The sequence below is a fragment of the Vombatus ursinus genome, unplaced genomic scaffold (genome assembly GCF_900497805.2).
Source record: "Vombatus ursinus unplaced genomic scaffold, bare-nosed wombat genome assembly UNPS02014797.1, whole genome shotgun sequence".
Classification (NCBI taxonomy): Eukaryota; Metazoa; Chordata; class Mammalia; order Diprotodontia; family Vombatidae; genus Vombatus; species Vombatus ursinus.
The window spans coordinates 14,200,551-14,222,928 of record NW_020954575.1 but is presented as its reverse complement, the minus strand read 5'-3'; the positions used below and the strand labels follow the sequence as shown (position 1 = coordinate 14,222,928).

Genomic DNA, 22,378 nt, shown 5'->3' with positions numbered 1-22,378 from the left:
TCATTATGAGTTTGATCAGCACCCACTTTATTTCTAGTTCTTTGCCTCAACAGAAGTACTACTGTAAGTATTTTTGTGTATGTGGGTTCTTGTCCTCTTTTTTGACCTCTTTGGAATCTGTGCTTAATAGTGATATCACTGGATCAAATAGTATGAATTGTTTAGTGACTTTTTTAACTATAACTCTAAATTGCTTTTGAGATTAGTTGGTCTACTGCTCCACCAAAAGTGCATCAGTGATTTCTCCTCTCAGAAACCTTCCAGTAACTGCTCTTTTCCATATTTTGTTATCTTTGTTAACTTGTTATGTAGAACCTCAGAGTTGTTTTAATTTACTTACATTAGTAATTTGGAGAATCTTTCATATGGTTATTGATAACTTGGGTTTCTTCTTTTGAGAACTATTTATACAACTGTTATCTCTTATTCTTACACATATGCACACATATCAGTTCTTTATATATCTTGGACATCAGACCTTTAGGTTTTTTTTAAACCAGTTAACTTTCTCTTCTAATTCTTTTTGTGCAAAAACTTATCAATTTTATGTAATCAAAATTGTCCATTTTATATTTAATGATGAAAGAATGAATGAAAAGCATTTTTTGAAGGTGTACATATTTTCTATCATGGAAACTCCAAATACAAAATGAAGACAGTTTCTTTGAGGATCTTATCCTCTAATAGGGGGAGATTAGTGGTCACAGAGAGGTGATTTGATCTGATAATTATTTGATTAGGTGGTTCAGTAGGTAGAGTACTGGGCCTGGGTCCAGGAAATCTCATCTTCTTGAGTTCAAATATGGCCTCCGACACTTACTAGTTGTATGACGTGGGCAAGTCACTCAACCCTGTTTGCCTCAGTTCCTTATCTGTAAAATGAGCTAGAGAAGGAAATGGCAAACCGTTCCACTATCTTTGCCAAGAAAACCCCAAATGGGATCAAGAAGAGTTGGACACAACTGAAACGACTGAACAACAGTAACAAAAGTATTTGAATATGATTCTTTAACTCTAAGGAGAGAGAAGTTGAATGGGACAGCAAAACTGCTACTTTTTGAGGGGAGAGGGCTGGGGAGTCAAGTTAAGCATGGCTGGACCTGTACAGTGGTACATAAGAGCCTCTTACCAGTTGTGACAGTGGGAGTTCTAGAGCTTATAGGCTTAAGCCCTCCAGGACATGATCTTCTCCCACCCATAGTTGTGAAAGGGTATCTCCTCTTCTCTCATTTGTTTATGATTTTTACATTATTTATCCATTTGGAGCTTATTGTTGTATGTGGTATTAGATGTTGGGCTAAACCTACTTTCTGCCAGACTAGACTTCAATTTTCGCAGCAGTTTTTTGTCAAATAGGAGTCTTTACCCCTTTCTTCTTCTTTTTTTTTTTTCCTTAGGCAGTTGGGGTTAAGTGACTTGCCCAGGGTTATACAGCTAGTAAGTGTCAAGTGTTTGGTCTGAGGACAGATTTGAACTCAGGTCGTCCTGACTTCAGGGCCGGTGCTCTATCCACTGCGCCACCTAGCTGCCCCTACCCTTTTCTTCTTAATGTTTTATTCTTGATTCTTTAATTTCTTCACAACCTATTCTCTCCTTGATGTTCTGTAATTTGAGTGTCTTCTGTAGATGTGAGATAGGGAATCAATTAGTGAAGAATAAAAGGACTGCTTTGCTACCAGGGCCCACTTGAGAATAAATAACATGAATAATATGCCCAATCAGCCTGGTCGTGTGACATCTTCTAGGTACATTTTGTTGTGCATGAGTAGGTGTGGAAGAAGAGGGTAGTGGGCATAATTAAGAGCTCAGGTTTGGCAAGAGATAAGTGGAGAACTGGACAAGAGAGGAGGGGATTCGAGAGCAGAGTGTGGTGTGGGCTTGAATTGCTTAACTCTAGGTTCAAGATTAGGAGGGAGGAATGTGAAATCAGACTAGGAGTTGAATGAAATGGACATGATTTTATAACATTAAAGAAAATATATTGCCATATGCTTTGCTGCTACACCCTAGGGATCATGGGGCCTTTCATCTGACTTGCAGCTGAAATCTCCCAATATGTGTTGTCTCTTCCACTAAAATGTGAGCTCCTTGAGACTAGCAACTGACTTGCTTTTCTATTTGTATCTACAGGACTTTGTACTTAGTAAGCATTAAAAAACATTTTCATTCATTCATCTAAGAAAAGGTTCCTGCCCTCAAGGAATTCACGATCTTACTAAAGATACAAGAATTAAATAGATGAAATTGCTGGATAACACTCTAAATGCTGAAATGTTTGATACAGCTTTAGCTGACATAAAGGTGTTGACAATGGAAAGATACAAATATGACTTAGTGGTGTCAGGGGAAACCCTTATTTAGTAGGTGACCTTTTTCTTAACTACGTTACTATACCTTCAAGGCTGTCCAAAATAGAACCCAAACATTTGTTACACAGTATTACCTTTGTGGCTAGCAAATTCCTACCACCTGCTACTCTCTGAGGGTTGATTCTCTAAATGAGGCCGTGTGTTGAATAGGAAGTGGGACCTGGGGTGGAGGATGCTGCTATTCAAGGTGGAGTCTTTTGGGATTCCCAGTTGCAGAAAAAAAGATAAGAATTGCCTACTTGAGACTTAATGTAAATACTTTTGATCTAATTAGCTTCTGATTGGTTTTGTTGTTATTTAATATGCAAAAGTAACCTTTTTCCTTCTCATAATTAAATAATGTGTTAAAATATGGGGTTATCTCTTCTATTTTCTGAACATCTTGATCATCAAAAAAAAATTGAGGTCTTATCTATGGGTAGTTTAGTTGAGCTTTGTAGAATTAACAAGTTTAATAGTACTTGCCTTCTAAGGCTATAAATTAGTGTCCCAATAAGTATGAATAACTCCCAGTTACTCAAAGATTTTGTGAATGACAATCAATATCCATTTATGTCCATTTGTTTTCGTATAGTTTGTGAAAATTCTTATTACACTGTTCTGGATGATCTGAGTCTGATGTTTGCTTTCTTTTTCTTTTTTCTTTCATAGTTCTAGTTCTGGTGTGGTAAATATCTATAACCAAGATACTTGTCTCCGAGAAACTAACCCGAAGCCAATAAAAGCCATAATGAATTTGGTTACTGGCGTTACTTCTATGGCCTTCAATCCTACTACTGAAATTCTAGCTATAGCTTCTAATGAAGTAAACGAAGCTACTAGATTGGTAACTTTTTTAACTTTTTCTTTTTTAGTGTTGTTAATAGCTCTTAATTCAAGTTAAAGATTTGAAAAGGAGATTGGAAAAGAAAATACTGGTTTAAAAAAGAAATGTGAAAGCATACTTGCCATATCTTGGCCAGCTCTTGACACATAGGTGTGTGAAACTGAACCCTTTGCACCTAGCCATAGGCCTGGCACATAACAGATGCTTAATAAGTGTTTGTTGTATAACTGGAAAAAGGTCCTAGTCTGGAGACTTCCCAGGTTGGACAGTGTAACCTTAGTACTCAGGTATGTCAGATGTCAGGGTCATACTTTTGGCAAAGCTACATCTTCATCCTCAGTTTAGGTGAATATTTAAATGATTTTTTCCCTGCTTTTTAAAAAATTAGTATTTATATTGCCATTCTCTATCTTGAAATTCTTTGAGGGTGTTTTCCCCCTCAAGTATATAAGGGAAATATAAAGCTCACACTTCTTCCTCCACAGTTTCCTTCCTGAATTCCTTATCTACATCTTTGAAATCTATGGTCCTAGTAGGCTGAAGGGAAATTCTTATATTGCTAGCTTTAGAAATTTAAATACATTATGGAAAAATAATAAATTTTGATATCAGCATGTCATTTTTCTAACGGTGGTACAGTCAAATAGATGGGGAGGGATAAAACTCAATACTGCTTTTAAAGAAAATCTGTTTTACAAATTTGTGTTCTCTTGCATTTAGCTAACCTTTCATTATTTTAATGGTAGCAAATTTTTTTCAGGAAACTTTGGGATCTAATGTTCACAGAATATATTCTGAAAGATATATAATAGTGTTCTGCCTGGTTTTCCTTAGTGGTCACGAAAACGTACTGGTTTTTGATTGTGGAAAAATGGCAGGTGATATTTGTTTTTAAAATACCTGTTTTAAAAATAGCTACATTATTTTAAAAAATAGTTAATGTCTAATGAAAAGAAACCAAGAATGGCATGTATCATTGAAAGAGTGTTAAAAGGAGTCAGTTATTGGGCCCCATGATATAAAATCACTTTAAAATGATGCATACTTTTCTGTTATCTAACTACAAAGTAATATTTATAAATCCAAGACATTATCCCAGTAGGAAACCCAGAAGTGTAATTATTTGGGACTTGGTATATTGAACAGAGAAAACGACTGTAGGACTTTTTCATCCATTAAATTGTGTGCATCCACATATAGAATGGGCTTCATTTGTGGACTTCTGACTTTAGCACACCTAATTGTTTTGATAACCGCAGTATTGGAGTGAAAAGGAATTTCCTGGATCGTAATCATCAAAGCTTTATCAGGATCCCTTTAATTAAATCTACAATTACAGCTTTTAATTTGAGGCATATAATGGAGTGGGGGCAGGAGAAGACCATAGAGTTCTCTCCAGATCAAACAGTTGGTTTCAGACAAGTATTAACACAGCAACAGGTTGCATTGAAGGACATCACAAGTGGTTATTACTAAAATGGTCAGGAGTCTTTAAAAATGCTTTCAATGATTAGAGTCTAAAAACATCCACAATGGAAAGCAAAGCTTTAAAAATAATTAAAATCACTTACCAAGTGAGCCAATTTGGTGTTTACACTTTTGGTCAGAAGGAACAGGTTTTAACATAAAAAAACATACAAACCTCCCAAACACTCTCCATGACTCCCAGAAATCAAAAACAAAAAAACCAAACACACACCAAACAAAAACCAAAAACAAACACCTAAACAGGTAAATAGCTGTAAATGGCCAAGAATTCTAGCTTCTTAACTTCTTAGTCTAGAGGATGAGTCATTTCAGTGACCTAGATCTTACAGAGTGCAGGGTTTCAGAGCCCTGATACTTTCTACTGTATTTATAGACCTAAAAAGGCATAGGCTCTATCCTCTGGGAAAAATTGGCTAAAACTTTCTCTGGGTTTGTATGTCTGCTTTTAACTTGGGGGAAACCCCCAATCTTTGCTCCAACTCTGTTGCTTAAAATGTGTTAGTTGGAAAGTTATATAAATTCAAATTGGGGTTGATCTTTGTACTTAAAATGGGAAGTGAATTCATTCAGGTCAGGTAGAGGGGTTGAAATGTCCATGGTTCAAAAGGTTTACAGAAAATAATTTCAGAGTTAGGGTGTGAAAATTAATGTGCATCGTGTGTAATTGATATTGCTTGCCTTTTAATGGGTGGGGGAGGAGCTAGATGAAGGAAGAGAATTTGGAATTCAAAATTTTTAAAAATGAATGTTAAAGTATATCAAAAAAAGAAAGTTAATGTGCATAACTTACTTGATTATTAGATGGCAAGTGTGATGGAAGCAAAGCAAATTAATAGACAGTTTTATCATTTGACCCCCATGGTAGATGGTTAATCCTGGTCTAGTTTTTTCCTTTTAACCGTTATATGTACTTCACTCTTCACCTTTACTCTTCTTGGCTGGCATCTGCTCGGAGAAAGTCCAACTAATTTTGTTGTTATCAGAAGCAAAACGTAATTAGGGAATTAAATCTCCTAACCTCCCCCATATCATATGATACATCCCCAAACAAAATACAAATCATTTTTGCATTATCCATCTTCATTAGCACTCATTAGCATAGGTACTCAAGTAGTTGATTGTTTTCATAAAATGTTTTTGACATTCAAGCTAGTTATTCAAGGAATCTGGAGAGAAAATAGAGTTTTAGAACTTCAGCAAAAGTCAAATTTGATGCTGTACCAACTTCTTTATGGATCCAAACCCTCTGAGCGTAAATGTACTTAGCATTAGCAACATGCCCTGCAGGAAAAACCTGCATAGAGTTAAAATTAAGTGAACATGTCTAATATTCTAATGTGAACACTCCCTATAAATTGACATTTTCTGATAGTCAGTAGCTACACATATTAGGTCTAATAAATACCCGGGCAGAGAGTTTAATTAAGTAAACTAAACAGTGTAATGCATTTTAACTAGCACTCCACTGTGAAAATAACCTTTACATGATGGTATACAGTCTTATCTATAAATGTGTAGACTGTATGAAGTGAAAGCTGACAAACTGTCAAGGGAAATCACTGAATAAAATTTGTGTATGTGTTTGTCCGTATCCACTTATCTCTGAGCTAAGCTGTTCAAGTGTGTGTCTCTCTGATCTGTATTGTGGAAGGAGTGGGAAGGAGAAAGATAATACGGAAGAGACCATGGCAGAAAATAAGATTTGGCTTCTGGGGATAACAGCACTTGTTATTCAACCTTGCCCTATCTCCAGATATGCTATGACCCTCCTGTGGTAATAGGGGAAAACATAAGTATTTGTTTAGTCATTGGATACATCAGGTTCTCATGACTTATTTGAATCTATAGGCCAAAAAGGGTGCTTCACACATTTGCAAATCAAGTTAGTTAGATGTGAGAAAAAAAAAATCTTGAAAGACTCCACGTGAATTATTTTGGCATTTCTGTCATGTACAAAAGTTATCTCCATAATATTAGGTCTTTATTTGCAGTTAGCATTCTTGTAGCAAGCTGTCCTGTTTGGTGATCCCTCATCATCATTGTCATCACCTTATCAGAGAATCTGGCACTTGATTATTCCTTCAGTAAATTCTTGTTGGATTTGAATGAAGTTTCGTGACTTAAGACATTGGTAGACAATACTGTCAACTCTCCTCTATGTTCTCTATATTATGGTGTTATGGGTTAAGAACTGTAAGCATATTTTTAAGCATATTTAAATTTGTTCAAAAATTTAGAATTGGCTTAGTTGTGTTAAATTATAAATCATATAACACCTAAATCTAGTTTTAATGTAGGAACATTGCTGCATTTGGAATACTATATGTAATATAAAGTTTAATTGCAGTTAACTTTTTAGCCACTATAGGAAGGCTAAATGAACATTAAAATTGAAAAAAATTTTCAATTCTTGCTGTTATTAAGATAATTTTATTATCTCTTGCAGGTTCATCTACCTTCCTGTACAGTATTCCTAAACTATCCTATGAATAGAATTAAGCAGATTTTCCTCGCTCAAACGCTGGACTTCTCTCCTAGAAGTGGATATTTTGCACTGGGAAACAATAAGGGCAAAGCCTTATTGTATAGGTAAAGTGTTACTTATAAAGGCTTAAAGATTTACTCTCAGCAAACTACATTTGAAAGCAGGGGGTGAGGTATATTATCTAGTGCACTTGGTCTTTGATGAGTTGTATTGTGTTCAGATTATGACATCTGACTTTAGCTATGCTCTATACTATGCTTTTTACTGTCAGGGAGGTTTAATGTGTCAATCATTTGTAAAAGAAGATCAAAATACTAAGAGAAATGGAAACTGTGGCTTGAGTCAAGCTTGTTTATTTTTATTTTTTTATTTTTTTGGCTAGGCAATGGGGTTAAGTGACTTGCCCAGGGTCACACAGCTAGTAAGTGTTATGTGTCTGAGGCCGGATTTGAACTCAGGTCCTCCTGACTCCAGGGCTGGTGCTCTATGTACCTAGTTGCCCCGACTTGAGTGGTTGTGAAATGCTTCCCAAGTAGTCCATGAAGGCGGGAGCATGAGTGATAGACCCCAGACCTCTCCTGAGAGGGCCCTTGCAATTTATTAGCTTATTACCTTTCACTCAGAATGTGTACTTCTGATTCACCAGTGCTGATATTGACCTAGTCAGCCACGTTCAGAGCAACCTCAAGGTATAAAGTGACTTGCTCTGGGCTCTTCTGTAAGTTAGTTGGTGATAAGTGGTAAAAGAAGGACTTGAACCCAAGTCTGAGGTTTTCCCAATGTACCGCATTCCCCTGTTCCTTTAACCCCAGTTGATAATGACCTTTCATTTTAGAGTTTCACATAGCACTTTATTTGACTTCATTTTCAGTTATCATATATATTTTGTACTCTCGCTATTTGAGTTGGTATCCCTTGTTTTGCTGCATTAGGGCAAGGCTATGTCTTATCTAAACTTCATGACTCATCTAGAGCTTAGCGGAGTGTTCTGTACACAGTGGGTGTTTAATAAATATTTTATTAGGTTGACCTGAACATGTAGTGCTCTGAAAAACCAGGTTTTATTGAACATATTGAAATTACCTGCACATATAAAACCTTAATGATGGCTAATTTCAAGGGGAATGAAAACTTGTATGCTCCCCACATATATTAGCTAGAAACTCAAGAATATACCAGGTTTAATTGCCTGAAGGTCAGAAGACATAGATATTCTTCAGAGAGAACCAAACAACTTTCACCAGAACATCTATGATGAACTTAACCTCCTTTCCTCATTCCTGGACATTAAAGAACAGTACATACTTCTCTGGCATTTAAATTCCTTCACAATTTGACTCTGCCTTTCTAGGCTTATTATTTCTTTTCATTTGCTCTACATTCTAGACAAATTGGCCTACATACTATTACTCAGACGTGACGTTCTGTTGTCCATCTTTATACTTTGGATGGTGTTTCTTCCTCACTTTACCTCTTAGAATCTCTGGTTTCCTTCAGAGTTTAGTTCATATGCCATCTCTTACATGAGGCCTTTCCTGATCCTCCTCCTTCCCCCCCCCTCCCACTTTGCTGTTGTCTCCACTTCCATTCCCGATGACCTTGTATCAACATTTTTATATTTTGTGTTCAGCTTATATGTGTGCATATTTTCCCCCCTTGTAAGTTACATGAAAACAGGAACCCTTTCTTCCTTCCTTCCTCCTCCTAGCACATAGTAAGAAGAACTTAATAAATGCTTATTGATGAATCAGTTGTAGAATGAATCTTTTAAAAAAATCTGCAACTCTAGAAGTTAGGAAAAGGAAGACTTTAAGAGGGTTTAGAGGTGTTCCATCTCTATAAAGAGAGTGTAGGAAATTGTAATGTGGCTTTTTGTTTTAATTCCAAAGGGACAAAAAGCTAGTCTAGGAAAATCAGTGATCCTATAACTTTGATTCCAAAATCAGATATTTTAAAAATATTTTGTTAGGAGAGACAAAACAGAGAAAGGAAAAACTACAGACTGATACCCCTAATGATCATTGATGCAGACATTTTAAATAAAATATTAGCAAGTAGGCTAAAATAACATATTAGATTACATACTATTTAGGTAGGGTTTATACCAGGAATCAAAATTGATTCAACAAAACTAAGATTGTATATGCAATAAGCTAAGTTACTAACATAAGTAGCAAAAAACATGTATATAAACATATCAATGGATACTGAAAAGACTTTTTTGACAAAATTTAGCACTCATTTGTGTTAAAAATTAGAAATCATAGGAGTAAATGGACCTTTCCCTAATACAATAAATAGTATTTATTTAAATTCTAGAGCAAATGTTATATGTAATAGAGAAAAAGTATAGGCCTTTCCAGTAAAATCAGCTATAAGGCAAGGATGATACCCCTTAACACCACTACTATTATAACAGTGCTAAAAATGCTAGCTATCACAGTAAGACTAGAAAAAGAAATTGAGGAATTAATTATAGTCAAAGAGAGAGATTATCCTTTTTTTAACAGATGATCAGATGATATGCTTAGAGAACCCTAGAAAGTCAACTAAAAATTTTATTGAAATAATAATTTCAGCACTTTTGTAGAGTATAATATAAATCTACATATATAATATTACAATACTGGGCTTATGAACCAAAGAAATCAAAGAAAGAAGAAAAAGATTTCCATGTACAAAATAGATTTATAGCAGCTCTTTTCATACTACCCCTGACATTGGAAACTAAGGGGGCATTCTCCTATTGGTGAACGGCCGAGCAAATTGTAGTATATGAGTATAATGGAATATCACTGTGCCATAAGAAGTGATGAAGTGGACAATTTCAGAGGAAATGGGAAAGATCTTTATGAACATATTAACTAGCATAACAGCTTATACATTGATAATGTAGAGAAAAACAACTTTGAAGAGTTGTGGATCTCCATTTAACACAATGGCAAAGGATGAAGTTGAAATACCCTTTATTTCCTGAAAGAGAGGTGGTGATTTTAAGATTCAAAAAGAGGTATATACTTTTTTGGACTTGGCTAGTGTGGGAATTTGTTTGGTGGACTACCAGGTCCTACCAGGTGTGTAACGAAAAATTTTTTTCAGTTTTGGAAAAAATTTTTTTTGCTTGGTGTGTAGGGGGAAACAGATTAATTTTAAAATGCTTTAAATTTATAAAAATAAAAACAACTTCAGAACTCTGTCTAATGCCATGATCAAGCATGAATCCAAAACAGTGAAGGAGGACACATAACACTTCTGAACATGTTTAGTGTGTGAATTGATTTTGCTGGGCTATGTTAGCTATGAATTGATGGATTTGTGGGAGAGATTTTAAGAAATTTGCTCAAGGGTAATGGATGGTGGTAGTGGGAGGAACAGATTAATTAAAAAAGATCACTTGTTACTTGAAAAAATATCTTGGTTAGAAAACAATGCCATCTCATCATTAAAAGTTCTGTTTGGATTTATTGCCTTCTGAACATTTTCTCTAGCCTCTGCCTATACTCTGAATCATAAGATGAAGTTGATTCTAGTTCATATTTAAGCAATTTTGTTTTTTCCAGTTTCTGTGTATGTAATAAAATCTCTGTAACCTTGCTCTGTGGAAACTGAAATTGCCATTGATTTGAAATGTAGGTACAAAACATTCTACACTAAAGATCTGTTCAGCAGGTGTTTTGAATTCCTACAGCATTTTTGTCACATAGCAAACCTTTTTCCATTTTCATGTTCTAGTTTGATCCCACTTGTGGGAATCTAAACTAGGTTCCAAGTAACTTAAAGTCCCCAGATAGTATATTTGCTGATATTTTTGTTTATCTGTGGAAGAAGAATGAATCCTCTCCAAGAGCCATGGAAAGTTTCTGAGTTCTGATTGACACATAAATTGTAATACTTGTGAAATGACTAAATCGTAACCTTATCTTTTTCAGGTTGCACCATTATTCAGACTTCTGAGGAGGGTTGTTGCAGGTAAGAAACCTTTTTGTTAACTCCCCTGGGCCAAAAATTATGTTCATTGCCATTGATGTACAAGGGATTTGAATTCTTTGATGTATGGGTGTGAGCATGTCGGGTGCATTTCATCTACATTTGGGAGGAGCTACTTATTTTGAAGGTATAGGATGTAGAGAAGGAAGGGGCGGGTTACCTTGCTCAAGGTAACCTTAGAACAATTCATTGGAAGTCACCTGCAGATTATAAAACACTGGTGTTGTAGAGAACACGGTGGACTTGGGTTCAGAACTGGATTTGAATCCTGTCTGGGGCGTTTACTAGCTTTACTTTCTTTGAACCTCTGTTTTCTCCTTTGTAAAATGGGTAATCACATTTGTACTCTTTGCCTTTCACAGGCCTGTGAGGAAAGTTCATCATAAATTCTATATAAACTATCCCCATGGGAAAGAATCATCTTGTTATGCTCTTTTGATAGGATTACTTTACGCTATTGCATTCAGTTATTGGTATATCTTAAGAAGATGTTGATATAACAATAATAATAGTAATAGCTAACATTGACATAGCAACTACTATGTGCCAGGCACTGTGCCAAGCACTTTACAATTAGTATCTCGTTTGATCCTCACAACAACCCTGGGAGGTAGGTGCTGTTATCATCCGCATTTTTACACATCAGGAAACTGAGGTTAAGTGACTTTTCCAGGATCACACAGCTAGTAAGTGTTTGAGGCCAAATTTGAACTCCAGTCTCGCTGACTCTAGGCCAGGAGTTCTTTTCTACACCATCCAGATGGGTGATTAGACTTGTGGAGAATGGAACCCTTGTCATATGAGGAGTAGTTGAAGGAACCAGGAGCATTTAGCTCAGAAGACTAGATGTTGTCTTCAGATTTTTGAGCAGGGGAGTACACCTCTGTTTAACTCCAGAATACAGAGTAGGGATTGATGGGTGGATGTTCAGGAGAAGGAAAGCCTTTCTGATAGCTAAAGCTATCTTAACAGTATATTAAATTCTCATCGAGTACCATGTCACCAGATGTATTCATACACAAGCTGGGCTACCACTTGTCAGGAGAGACAGTGGAGGATAATGGGAAACCTGAGTTTAAGACTTTGGGCAAATAACATTATTTCTCCAAGGTTCAGATTCCTCATCTGTGAAATGAGGGTAGTGAATTTGTAATTCTGTGAGTATGTAGGGATGGATTCAGAGTAGTCTAAGAAAGTGTGAGGAAAGAGAAAACACTCTCATCTGGAAGGTTCACGGAAAGGTTCTGTAGGGAGCTGCCTGCTGCCTGAAGTGAACTGAACTGAACTGAAGAAAGAGAAAGATTTCAAGGAGGCCTTGCATCCTAGGCATTGGGGGTGGCTGCTCCCCCAGGTCATGACTTGAAGCCCCAGTGAGCTGCCAGGGCACAAAGCATAAGAGCCATTCTACTGGGACAGTTGATGACTATGGCTGTTTGGGGACAACTGGGCTGTTTAATGCTGGGAGGGCTCAGAATAAAGGAGTGCTTAACCAGGTGGGTTTCATTAGAAAAAATGTTTTCTAGAGGAGGATATGAATTGCTGTCCATCCTGCCTGTGCTACGCTGTCAGTGCATGTTTTGTTTATTGATCACCAACATAAATTAATTCAGTATCATCTCTTGTTTTTTTTCCTCAGATCCAGTTAAACCACAAAAGAAGTTCTTGCTGATATCTTTTTTTATTGTGTTTTCTAAATATATGTTAATAAAAGAAAGATAAATGAATAAACTAGCTGTGCTTGTTTAAGTTAACAACAGTGTTGTCTTAATAATCACAGTGACTTAGTCTGCAGATGAGTGGGTCTCCTCCCCTGCCATTTTTTATGTATGCATCTTAAATCTCTGAATGTGAGAAAATAAAGACCCCTGCATGTATTCAGGAATAATATAAATAAAAGCATCACCATGCAGTTATCCCTGCCTAGTATTTTCCTTCCTTTTTGAATGATTGCCTTTCCTCAAGGCCCGTACCCCAACCTCCTTTCTCTCAGATGACCTCACCTTTTATTTTGCTGAGGAGATAGAGGTCATCCATCATGAGCTCCCTCATCTCCCATTCACCCCTCTAAGGTTCTGTCCTCTTCCATCCTGTCATTTTTATTTCAGTCTTATAGGATGAGGTAGTCCTCTTCCCTATGAAAACTAACCCTTCCACTTGGGTCCTTCTTCATTTCCTTCCCATTTCCTTAGGAACCTTGCTCCATGTATCATTTTCTGTTATTTTTTCACCTTCAGTTTCTACCTCTCTGTTAGCCCTTTTTCTTCTGCTTATAATCATAGTCAGGGCTTTCTATATTAAAAACCTCTCCTCAGGTTCAGATACTTTCTCGTATTGGTAGCTTCTTCCTCCTTTTTGTGGGGTCTCTCACCACAATATGCTGCTGAAACTATACTCACTGACCCGCTAATTACCAAATCCGATAACCTTTTCCCAGTTCTCATCCTTCTTGCCTTTTTGGCCACCCGACCTCTCCTGGGATACTTTTTCTGAAATACTGTTTTTTTTCTGCTAACTCTGTCCTGGTAATTCTGTCCACTTCTTTTGTTTCAATAATCACCTCTATGTATGACTCTAAGGTCCTATACTTAGTTTCTCTCTTGGCTTCAGGCTTAAATCTTTATTTGCTTGTTAGGTTTCTCTATCTAAGATGTCTCGTAAATATCTCAGTACTCCACATATCCACAGCTAAACTCATCATCTCTTCTTTCCTGTGCAACAATCCCTTCCACCTTGCTTTTTGTGTTGATGGCATCTAGGTGTGGAATAAGTTATATTTGAATCTTCTCTTTTCCTCAAGCTTCTCATCTCCCCTCTTCCCCTTCTGCCTACCTCCTCCACACAGATTTTATTGTTGAGTGCTACCGATTCTACCTGGTGTCATTTTCTGGTATTTTTGGCATCATTTGTGTTCCCCACCACTCCCGGTAGGTCGGGCCATTCATTACCTCTCACCTGGGCTTATGCAATAGTAGCCTACTCACTGGTTTCACAGCCTCTTGTCTCTCCGATCCATCTTATACAAACTGCTGCCATAACCACATCACTCCCCTATTCAAGAACATTCAGTCTTCCTCACTCCGGTGGCTGTTAGATAAAACATCAACTTGTTCTTCCCAGTCTGCCTTGAACTTTAATTTTCAACCTTATTTGACATTATTTCCTTTTATAGGCTGCTTTCCAACCAAATTTGAGGACTAGATATTTTCTTATCTTTCCCTGCCCTTTCTTCCCTCTGAACATTTGCACAAGTTATCTTCCCATGCCTTGAATATATACTCCTTTTTTCCCCCCTCTCTAAATGTTTGTACAAGTTATCTACCCATGCCTTGAACATATATTCCTTTTTTCCCCTCTGCTTGTGGAAATTCTTTCTTTTGATGAGCCGGCTCTTATTTCCGTGAAACCTCTGATTTTCTCCCTCAGCAAGTGAAAACAATCTCTTACTTGTCTTGAATTGCCCTCTTACACTCTGTGGTTTTCTCCCTTGCTCCTATTGCATTACCTTTTATTTTATTTGTTTGTATATATATCTTGACTCCTCTGTTAGGTCTGTAAGGTCTTTGAGGGTAAGGACAAGGATGGTGGTGTTTTTCATTTTTGTATCCACAAAGTAAGCACGTAGAGTTGCTAGTAGATTTTGAATGCTTAAACCCAAATTATTTATTAGATGGTGTAGTGGATAGAATGCTGGACTTGGAGTCAGGAATACCCGAGTTCAAATCCTGACTCAGGCACTTACTATATGACCCTGGGCAAGTTTCTTAACCTCTCAACCTCAGTTTTCTCACCCATAAAATTCAGATGATAATAGAGTTGTTGTGAGTCTCAATTAAGATAACATTTAAAGCATTTTGCAAACCTTAAAGCATTGTATGAATGCTAGCTGCTATTGTTAAATAAATGATAGTTATACTGAGATAATGTGGTACTTCTCTTCGTCATTTTGTGTACTCCCTTGATACTTCAGAAGATCATTCTGTGGCTCTTCTTTATGCAGATTCTAGCCTATCCATGCCTTTTCTTTGTTTCTGTTTTTTGTTGTTTTTATTTTTTCCAGGCAATTGGGGTTAAGTGACTTGCCCAAGGTCACACAGTATGTGTCAAGTGTTTGGTCTGAGGCTGGATTTGAACTCAGGTCCTCCTGACTTCAGGGCCGGTGCTCAATCCACTGTGCCACCTAGCTGCCCCTCCATGCCTTTTCTTGAAATAAGTGATAGGCTTGAAGTTAGACAACTTAAATTCTGGCTTTAATGCTTATTGGCTGAGTGACCTTAGATAGTCACTACATCTCTGCCTCATTTCCTCCATCTGTGACCTGAAGAGCTTGATCCAGATTTCTAAACTCTTAAATTTTATGAATGCCATCCTGTGTGATTTATTTGTAACTTTTCCATAGATATAAAAATTTCCTAACATAGTGGAAGCTTTCCTGTAAGTCTTTAATTGCAGGATCTTGAGTTGAAAGAGACCTCAGTGGTGATGTTGTCTAATTCATCCCTGAAAAAGAATCCACTTACAGCAGTTCTGAGAAGTGGTCATCTGCCCTTTGTTTAAAGGCCTTGGGGTTGGATGGGGAGGGTGGGTGTGGTACCTGCTACTTCCTGAGGAAGCCCATTCCATTTTAGGATAACTCCGTTCTACAGTAACTAGGATGACTTTATATTTTTACATATGTCAAGCTTATGTGCTCTGGTTTGCCACCTGGAGTCAGCCAAGCAGAGGAAGTCTTCTTCCTCTTTCACATGGTGGCCTTTCAGATGTTGGACAACAGCTGTCAATCACATCTCCCCTAATCTCCAGGTTAAATATTCCCAGTTCTTTAACCTAGCCTCATATGGCATGATCTTGAGGCCCTTACTGGTCACCCGCTTTGGGTTCTCTCCAGCTAACTCAATGTTCTTCCTAAAATGTGGTCCCATAACCTGAACACAGTCCTGACCGATGAGTACCAGCACACCATTAGGCTGAGTGTTGTCCCTCCCCCACGTGATATAGCCACCTTTTTTGGTCTGTTTAGAATGCTCAGTTTTTCTAATTTTTTCAAGAAGGAATGAATGAATAATTTTAAGTGCTTACTATTGTACACAGCATTGTGCTTCAAGAGACAGACATTTAGCATTAGGAAAACACAATCATTGAACAGTAGTGAACTTTTCATTTGTGGTATATTTGTCCCTGTCCCTTCACCTCCTTTCCCTCTTCCCTTTCTGTATCATATTCAATGACCAAAATACTGACAGATCTACGTACTTGAAAAGTAGACTTATCATGTTGTTTCCCTGTTAGGTTGCTAGAGGGCAGCATTGGATTGTGTAATTGGCTAGCTGCTTGGCTATTCATAGGAATTTCTCCTACCACCTTGTACTTAGACCAAGCTAAATCATCATTCATTTCTGAGATGGTCACCAACCAGTCTATTTGCCTTCGTCCTGTGTTGTCACTAAAACCCTGGAGTATTGGCTTTGAAACAGATTGTTTACCAACGATTTTCTGTTTAGTAATGATTTTTGGTCTCTGGAAACCAAGAGCATTGGAAGGACTCTTATTTTCTACAAAAAATGTAGAAAGGGAAGTTAAACTTTGCCCTCTGAACTTTAGAATAGAAATAGCACAGGATGGAAAGGCACTGGATGATTTGTGATTTGTGAGAGTAGTGGTTAGGATGGCTTCCTGATCTAATCACAAATTTTTCAAAATGGGAGTGAGGATGCACAAGCATTTAGCACCTACTGTGTGCCAGGCACTGTGCTAATCACTTTGCAGATATCCCATTTGATCCTGGGAGGTACGTATTATTATTATCTCTATTTTACAGGTGAGGAAACTGAGGCAGCCAATGGTTAAGTGACTTGCCCAGAGTCACAAAACTAGTAAGTTTCTGAGACTGGATTTGAATTCATCTCTTCCTGATTCCAGACCCAGCACTCTATCCACTCTACCACCGAGCTGCCTCAAGGAATTTTGTCCTTTTCTTGTCTTGGTAATGGGTCCTTAGTCCACAACAAAAATTGTATTCCTCAAAACATCATAATTGGAAGAAATCTTAGAGGTCATCAAATCCAACCCTCTCATTTTACACAAGATAGGTTTGGTGTCTCAGTTATGGTTTACACAGCTAGTGAGTATCCAAGGAAGGATTTGAACCCAGATCTTTTTGATTTCAAATTCAGTGTGCTATCCACCCCCCATCCCAGTCCCTCTTCAAATACAGTCTCATTTCTCCTTCAGCTGGGGGAGTGAGATTACTGATTCATGTACTTTGTACCATCTGTAGTGGTGAAGGATTCGATTTATCCATGTTTTCTATATTGCTCTTCTTTCTGACTGATGGCAAGGTGATTAATAAGAGAGTGGTACAGTTTGTAGGCATTGCTGAAGTAAAACTTTAATTTGAGCTCTTTGGCTGCTGAGAAGACCTTGATTAATGATATCTGCAGACCTTTCTTTCTAGAGTCTGGGATCTCATCATTGTTGATCAAACCTACAAAGGGGTGAGATCTGAGACCTTGTCAGGACCTGGGTGCTGTAGTGGATAGAATACTGAACTTGGAGTTAGAAAGACCTGAGGTTAAAACATGCCTAGCCACATAACCCTGGACAGGTTATTTAACCTCCCTGACCCTCCCTTCTCTCATCTGGACTTCATATTTTCCAGATGTAAATTTAAGGACCTTTGAAATCAAATGCAGCTGAAACAGCATGTACTTCTTCCAGTTTTGGGGTGACCATCGTATAGTGTGAGACAGTAATTGCAGTTATCCCTTCCACATTGAGACTTTCCCCTTCAAGGTTTTGATATATGAGAAATTGGAATTTTGGGGGAGTTTTGCAGAAGCCATAGTCAACACAGAAAAAGTTTAGGAACTCAGAAATGCATAAACTATATGTATAGTATTGAATGTCAACTGAAATTTCAAAATAAGATACTGTAAACATCCCATAAAAAAAAAGGGCAGCTAGGTGATGCAGTGGATAGAGCACTGGTCCTGGAGTCAGGAGGACCTGAGTTCAAATCTGGCCTCAGATACATAACACTCACTGGCTGTGTGACTCTGGGCAAGTCACTTAACCCCAATTGGCCTCACTCAAAAAAAAAAAAAGTTATAAGAAAAAGAAAAAAATTCAGACTTCTTTGGTGTGAATGGAGAGCCAAAAATTTTTATGTGGACTTTCTGGATCGCGGGCTCACCCTTACCCCTTGTGATGTGGAAGGGATAACTGTACAACTGTGTTTCATCATGAGACATATTAAAGCACTCAGACTTGGAAATTCAGGTCTTTCATGGACCATATTCAATCTTTCCAAGACATGGTCTATAAGCCACTGAGCATCAGACTGATTTTCGTTGCTGTTTGACTTGAGATTACATATCAAGGACCATATTGTGGATGAAGATACCCTTGTCTCAACTGGATTTTAAGTTTGTTCTTCTCATCTAATGAAATAACAATATTGTAATAGGAAGATTCCCCCCACCCCAAACAAAAACAAAAACAAAATGTCATGTGCATCTTTTGTATGAGGACCAACTTGGCTCTCTTTTAGGGTGTGATTCATTGCCAAAAGTTTGGCCGCAAGAGTGATGGACTTAGGAACTGCAGTAATTCATAGAAGACTAATAAGGTGAAAGGATGTGTGTGATTCATGTCAGGGGAATGTCCCTGCCAGTGCAATGACAAATTCTTGAAGGAGGCAGGAAGATCCTATACCATGTCAGATCTGAAAAGGGAGAGACTGGAAGTTGGGAGACCACTTATCCTGCTTTTAGACAAGAAGATAGTATGTGGCCTTGGGCAATGGAAATGTAGAACGGCAATGCCATTTTACATTATAAGAAGGGAAAGGCAGTGTGGTGTAATGTATGAAAGCATGGGATTGGAGTCAGTGGACTTAAGTGACTGGATGAGATTTAACCTCTGTGGGCCTCAGTTTCTTTCTCTGTAAAATGAGGGGGTTATAATAACAGCTAGCATTACATAGTGCTTTAGGGTTTGCAAAGTGCTTTACAAATATTTAAATAATAAAATCTCAAGGAGTTAAGTGCTATTTTTTGTTGTTCAGTCATTTCAGTTGTGTCTGACTCTTGTTGAGTCATTTTTCAGTTGTGTTGTTGTTCAACTCTTTGTGGCCCCATTTGGGGTTTTCTTGGCAAAGATACTGGAGTGATTTGCCATTTTCTTGTCAAGCTCATTTTACAGATGAGGAACTGAGGCAGACAAAGTTAAGTGACTTGCCCAAGGTCATACAGCTAGTCAGTGTCTGAGGCCACATGTGTCTGTAGAATACTAGTTATAAAAAGAACAGCAAGATGGCAACTTGTCCTAGGACTATTTCTATCTAAATGAGCCCTATCCAAAAAGATGAGAATGAAATAATAATCACTATTATTATAATTATAATCTCTTTAAGCTTCAGCTTCAGTGACTTTTTAAGTCCAGTGGTAGGACAAAAATCAAGATGATGGCTATGACCCAGGATGCAGTGGGTGACCATGGCCTTTCTGAATTAAGGCTTCATGACAAATAATGGCAGCGAGGTGGCACAGTGGATAGAGTACCAGGGCTGGAGTCAGGAAGATTCATCTTGAGGTCGAATCTGGCCTCAGACACTTACTAGCTATGTGACCTTGCGCAAGTCACTTAACCATGCTTGCCTCAGTTCCTTATCTGTAAAATGAGCTAGTACTCTAGTACTGTTGATGACAAACCACTCTAGTACTGTTGCCAAGAAAACCCCAAATGGGGCTACAGAGAGTCAGAAACGACTGAAAACGACTGAACAATAAATCTTCTGTGCACTGACTCTCAACAATGGTGAGCTGCCCTTGCAAGATAACTTTTATGTTTGTATTCCCAGTGCTTAGCAGACTGCCTGGCACATATTAAATACTCAGTAACTACCTTTGCATTTATTTCATTTATTCATCTATTTCATACTGTTTATCAAGTAACAGTCTATTCCTTAAATGTTTAAACATAAGGGAGTTAAATTTTGTCAAGAGCCTTTTCTAAATCTACTGATATAATTATGTGATTTTATTATTTTTGTTATTAATATGGTTTATTATGTTTATAGTTTTCCTAATATTGAACCAACCCTATGTTTCTGGTATAAAACCAGCTTAGTTATAGTGTATCATTTTTTTAAATGAGTTGTAGCATTTGCTAATATCTTATTCAGTGTTTTTTTCATTGATAGTCTTTAGATATATTAGTCTATAGCCTCCTTCCTTGGCTTTGACTGTTCTTGGTTTAGGTATCTAGAACATATTTGTCTTACAGAAAGGGTTTGTTAGGATCCCTTCTTTCTCTCTTTTTGCAAAAATTTAGTAATATTGGAATTAATTTTAATGCTTGAGAGAATGTGTGATAGAATTTTAAACATGTGATAAAATTCATCTGTTCTTGAGATTTTTTTCCTTTGACAGTTCAACTTAATTTCTCTTTTTGAATTTTAAATCTCTATTTCTCATAATGTTAATTTAGACATTTTATATTTTTGTAAATATTAATTCATTTCATTTATCAATTTTGTTGGCAAAAATAGAAGAAAATAGCTTCTACTATTTTATTTTCTAATATTTTCCTTTTCATTTTTTGTGAAATTTCCTTTAAAAACTTTTATATTGGCAATTTGGTTTTCTTCTTTTTGAAAAATCAGGTCAATTAATGGTGTATCTATTTTGTTAGATTTTTCTGAAAAATATTTATCAGTTAAAAAATTTTTTTAAAGTATTTCTCTTGTTAGAGATTTTTCAATTTGCTGTTTTTCTAATTTTTTAGTTTGGTGCTCAGTTTATTGATTTTTTTTCGCTCTTGAGACAGTTTTAGCCCCTTGCAAACCTAGACGAATCTAGTTAAAAGATAAACAATATAAACTTGAACTAGTACTTCCACGTTTCCCCCCACCCCTTCCTACTACACACCACTGCGAGATGCCCTGGGATGATTCCATCCTGAAGCTGAACCTCTGTAAGGTATTATAAGAAGGCCCAGCCTCATTGCTCACTTTCTGTCACCAGCCTGCCTGACCTTTACACCTGGAACCCTAGGGATGAGGATAACCTAACCAATTATTTGATGATTAGCATATTTTCACCCTGTCATGCTTTCCTCATCCCAGTCATTCTTAACTCACTGTTGTCATTGTACTAACCTCATTCTCCATCTGACACGGCTCCTTTATTCCAATTTCCCTCAATCCAATCCTCCTGAGCATCCCACTCCAAAACCACCCAATCATACTTTCTGGAATGTTTGCTCCATAGATTAGAAATTTGCTTTCATCTTAAACTTTTTTCCTTCTTCATTCTGATGGTGCAAGGGACAGAGAATAAGACCTGGAATCAGAAAGACCTCAAATCCAGCCTCAAACATTTACTAGTTGTGTAACCTTGGACAATTCACTTAGCCTCTATCTTCCTCAGTTTCCTCAACTGTAAAAAATAGATAATAATAACACCTCCCTCAGTTCTTGTGAGGATAAAATTTGTAAATTTGTAAATTGTATTGTAATTTCTAATTTGTATTTGTAAAATACTTTATAAACTTTAAAGCAATAGTTAGAACTCCTTCCATCTTTTTGCACACACAGGGACCTAGCTCTCTCCTAGGTTTCCTTCTCTACCCTTTCCAGCATTGCTTCTGCTCATAACTCTCTCCCCCTCACTGGTGCTGGTGCAGGAGTTGGTATATTCCTTGCTCCCCATTGCCACTTCCTCCCTCTACTCCCTCAGCCACCATTCATTAACTTCTCTTTTGAGGTTCATTTAATCCATATTTGTCACCTAATCAAGATTCTGGTAGCTACCAACCTCCTTTCTTTCTCAACAAGGTCAGAGCCTCATTTACAGTCTCTCTCTCCTCTTCTACTTTTGCCTTCCTATTAATGGACTTCGACATACATATTGATACTCCTTCCAACACTGTAACTTCCTACTTCCTTGTTTTACTCATCCATGACTTCTTGGGCTTCTCTTAATTCATAGTATTTCTTCAATGTAGTAGGTGTTTTCTTCTGTTTATCTCTATTAGCCTCTCAGTTCTTGGCTTGGGATTTCGTGATTAGGCTGGTCCACTCTAGCATTCTTGGATTGGTTGGGTAGGCCTTGCTTGTCCTGTTCCGTCTGTAGTGTGGATTTTCTCTTCCTACTTATCTGGATGGGGTAACTGGTAATGAGCCCCATGTTGTAGTTTGAACCCTGGTTTCCATGAGTCCACTAA

At 37.3% G+C, this 22,378-nt stretch overlaps 1 protein-coding gene across 1 annotated transcript in view; it reads left to right on the top strand.

Moving 5' to 3' along the window:
* UTP18 (UTP18 small subunit processome component) overlaps nucleotides 1–12,883 on the top strand; it is a 47,434-nt gene extending 34,551 nt beyond the window's left edge. Inside the window, exons 11-14 of the mRNA XM_027870554.1 lie at nucleotides 3,021–3,195; nucleotides 7,130–7,272; nucleotides 11,098–11,137; nucleotides 12,792–12,883. Coding sequence (XP_027726355.1) covers nucleotides 3,021–3,195; nucleotides 7,130–7,272; nucleotides 11,098–11,122 — 343 coding nt within the window. The 3' untranslated portion in view covers nucleotides 11,123–11,137; nucleotides 12,792–12,883. The remainder of the gene's footprint in view (nucleotides 1–3,020; nucleotides 3,196–7,129; nucleotides 7,273–11,097; nucleotides 11,138–12,791) is intronic.
* Nucleotides 12,884–22,378: the final 9,495 nt, after the last annotated feature.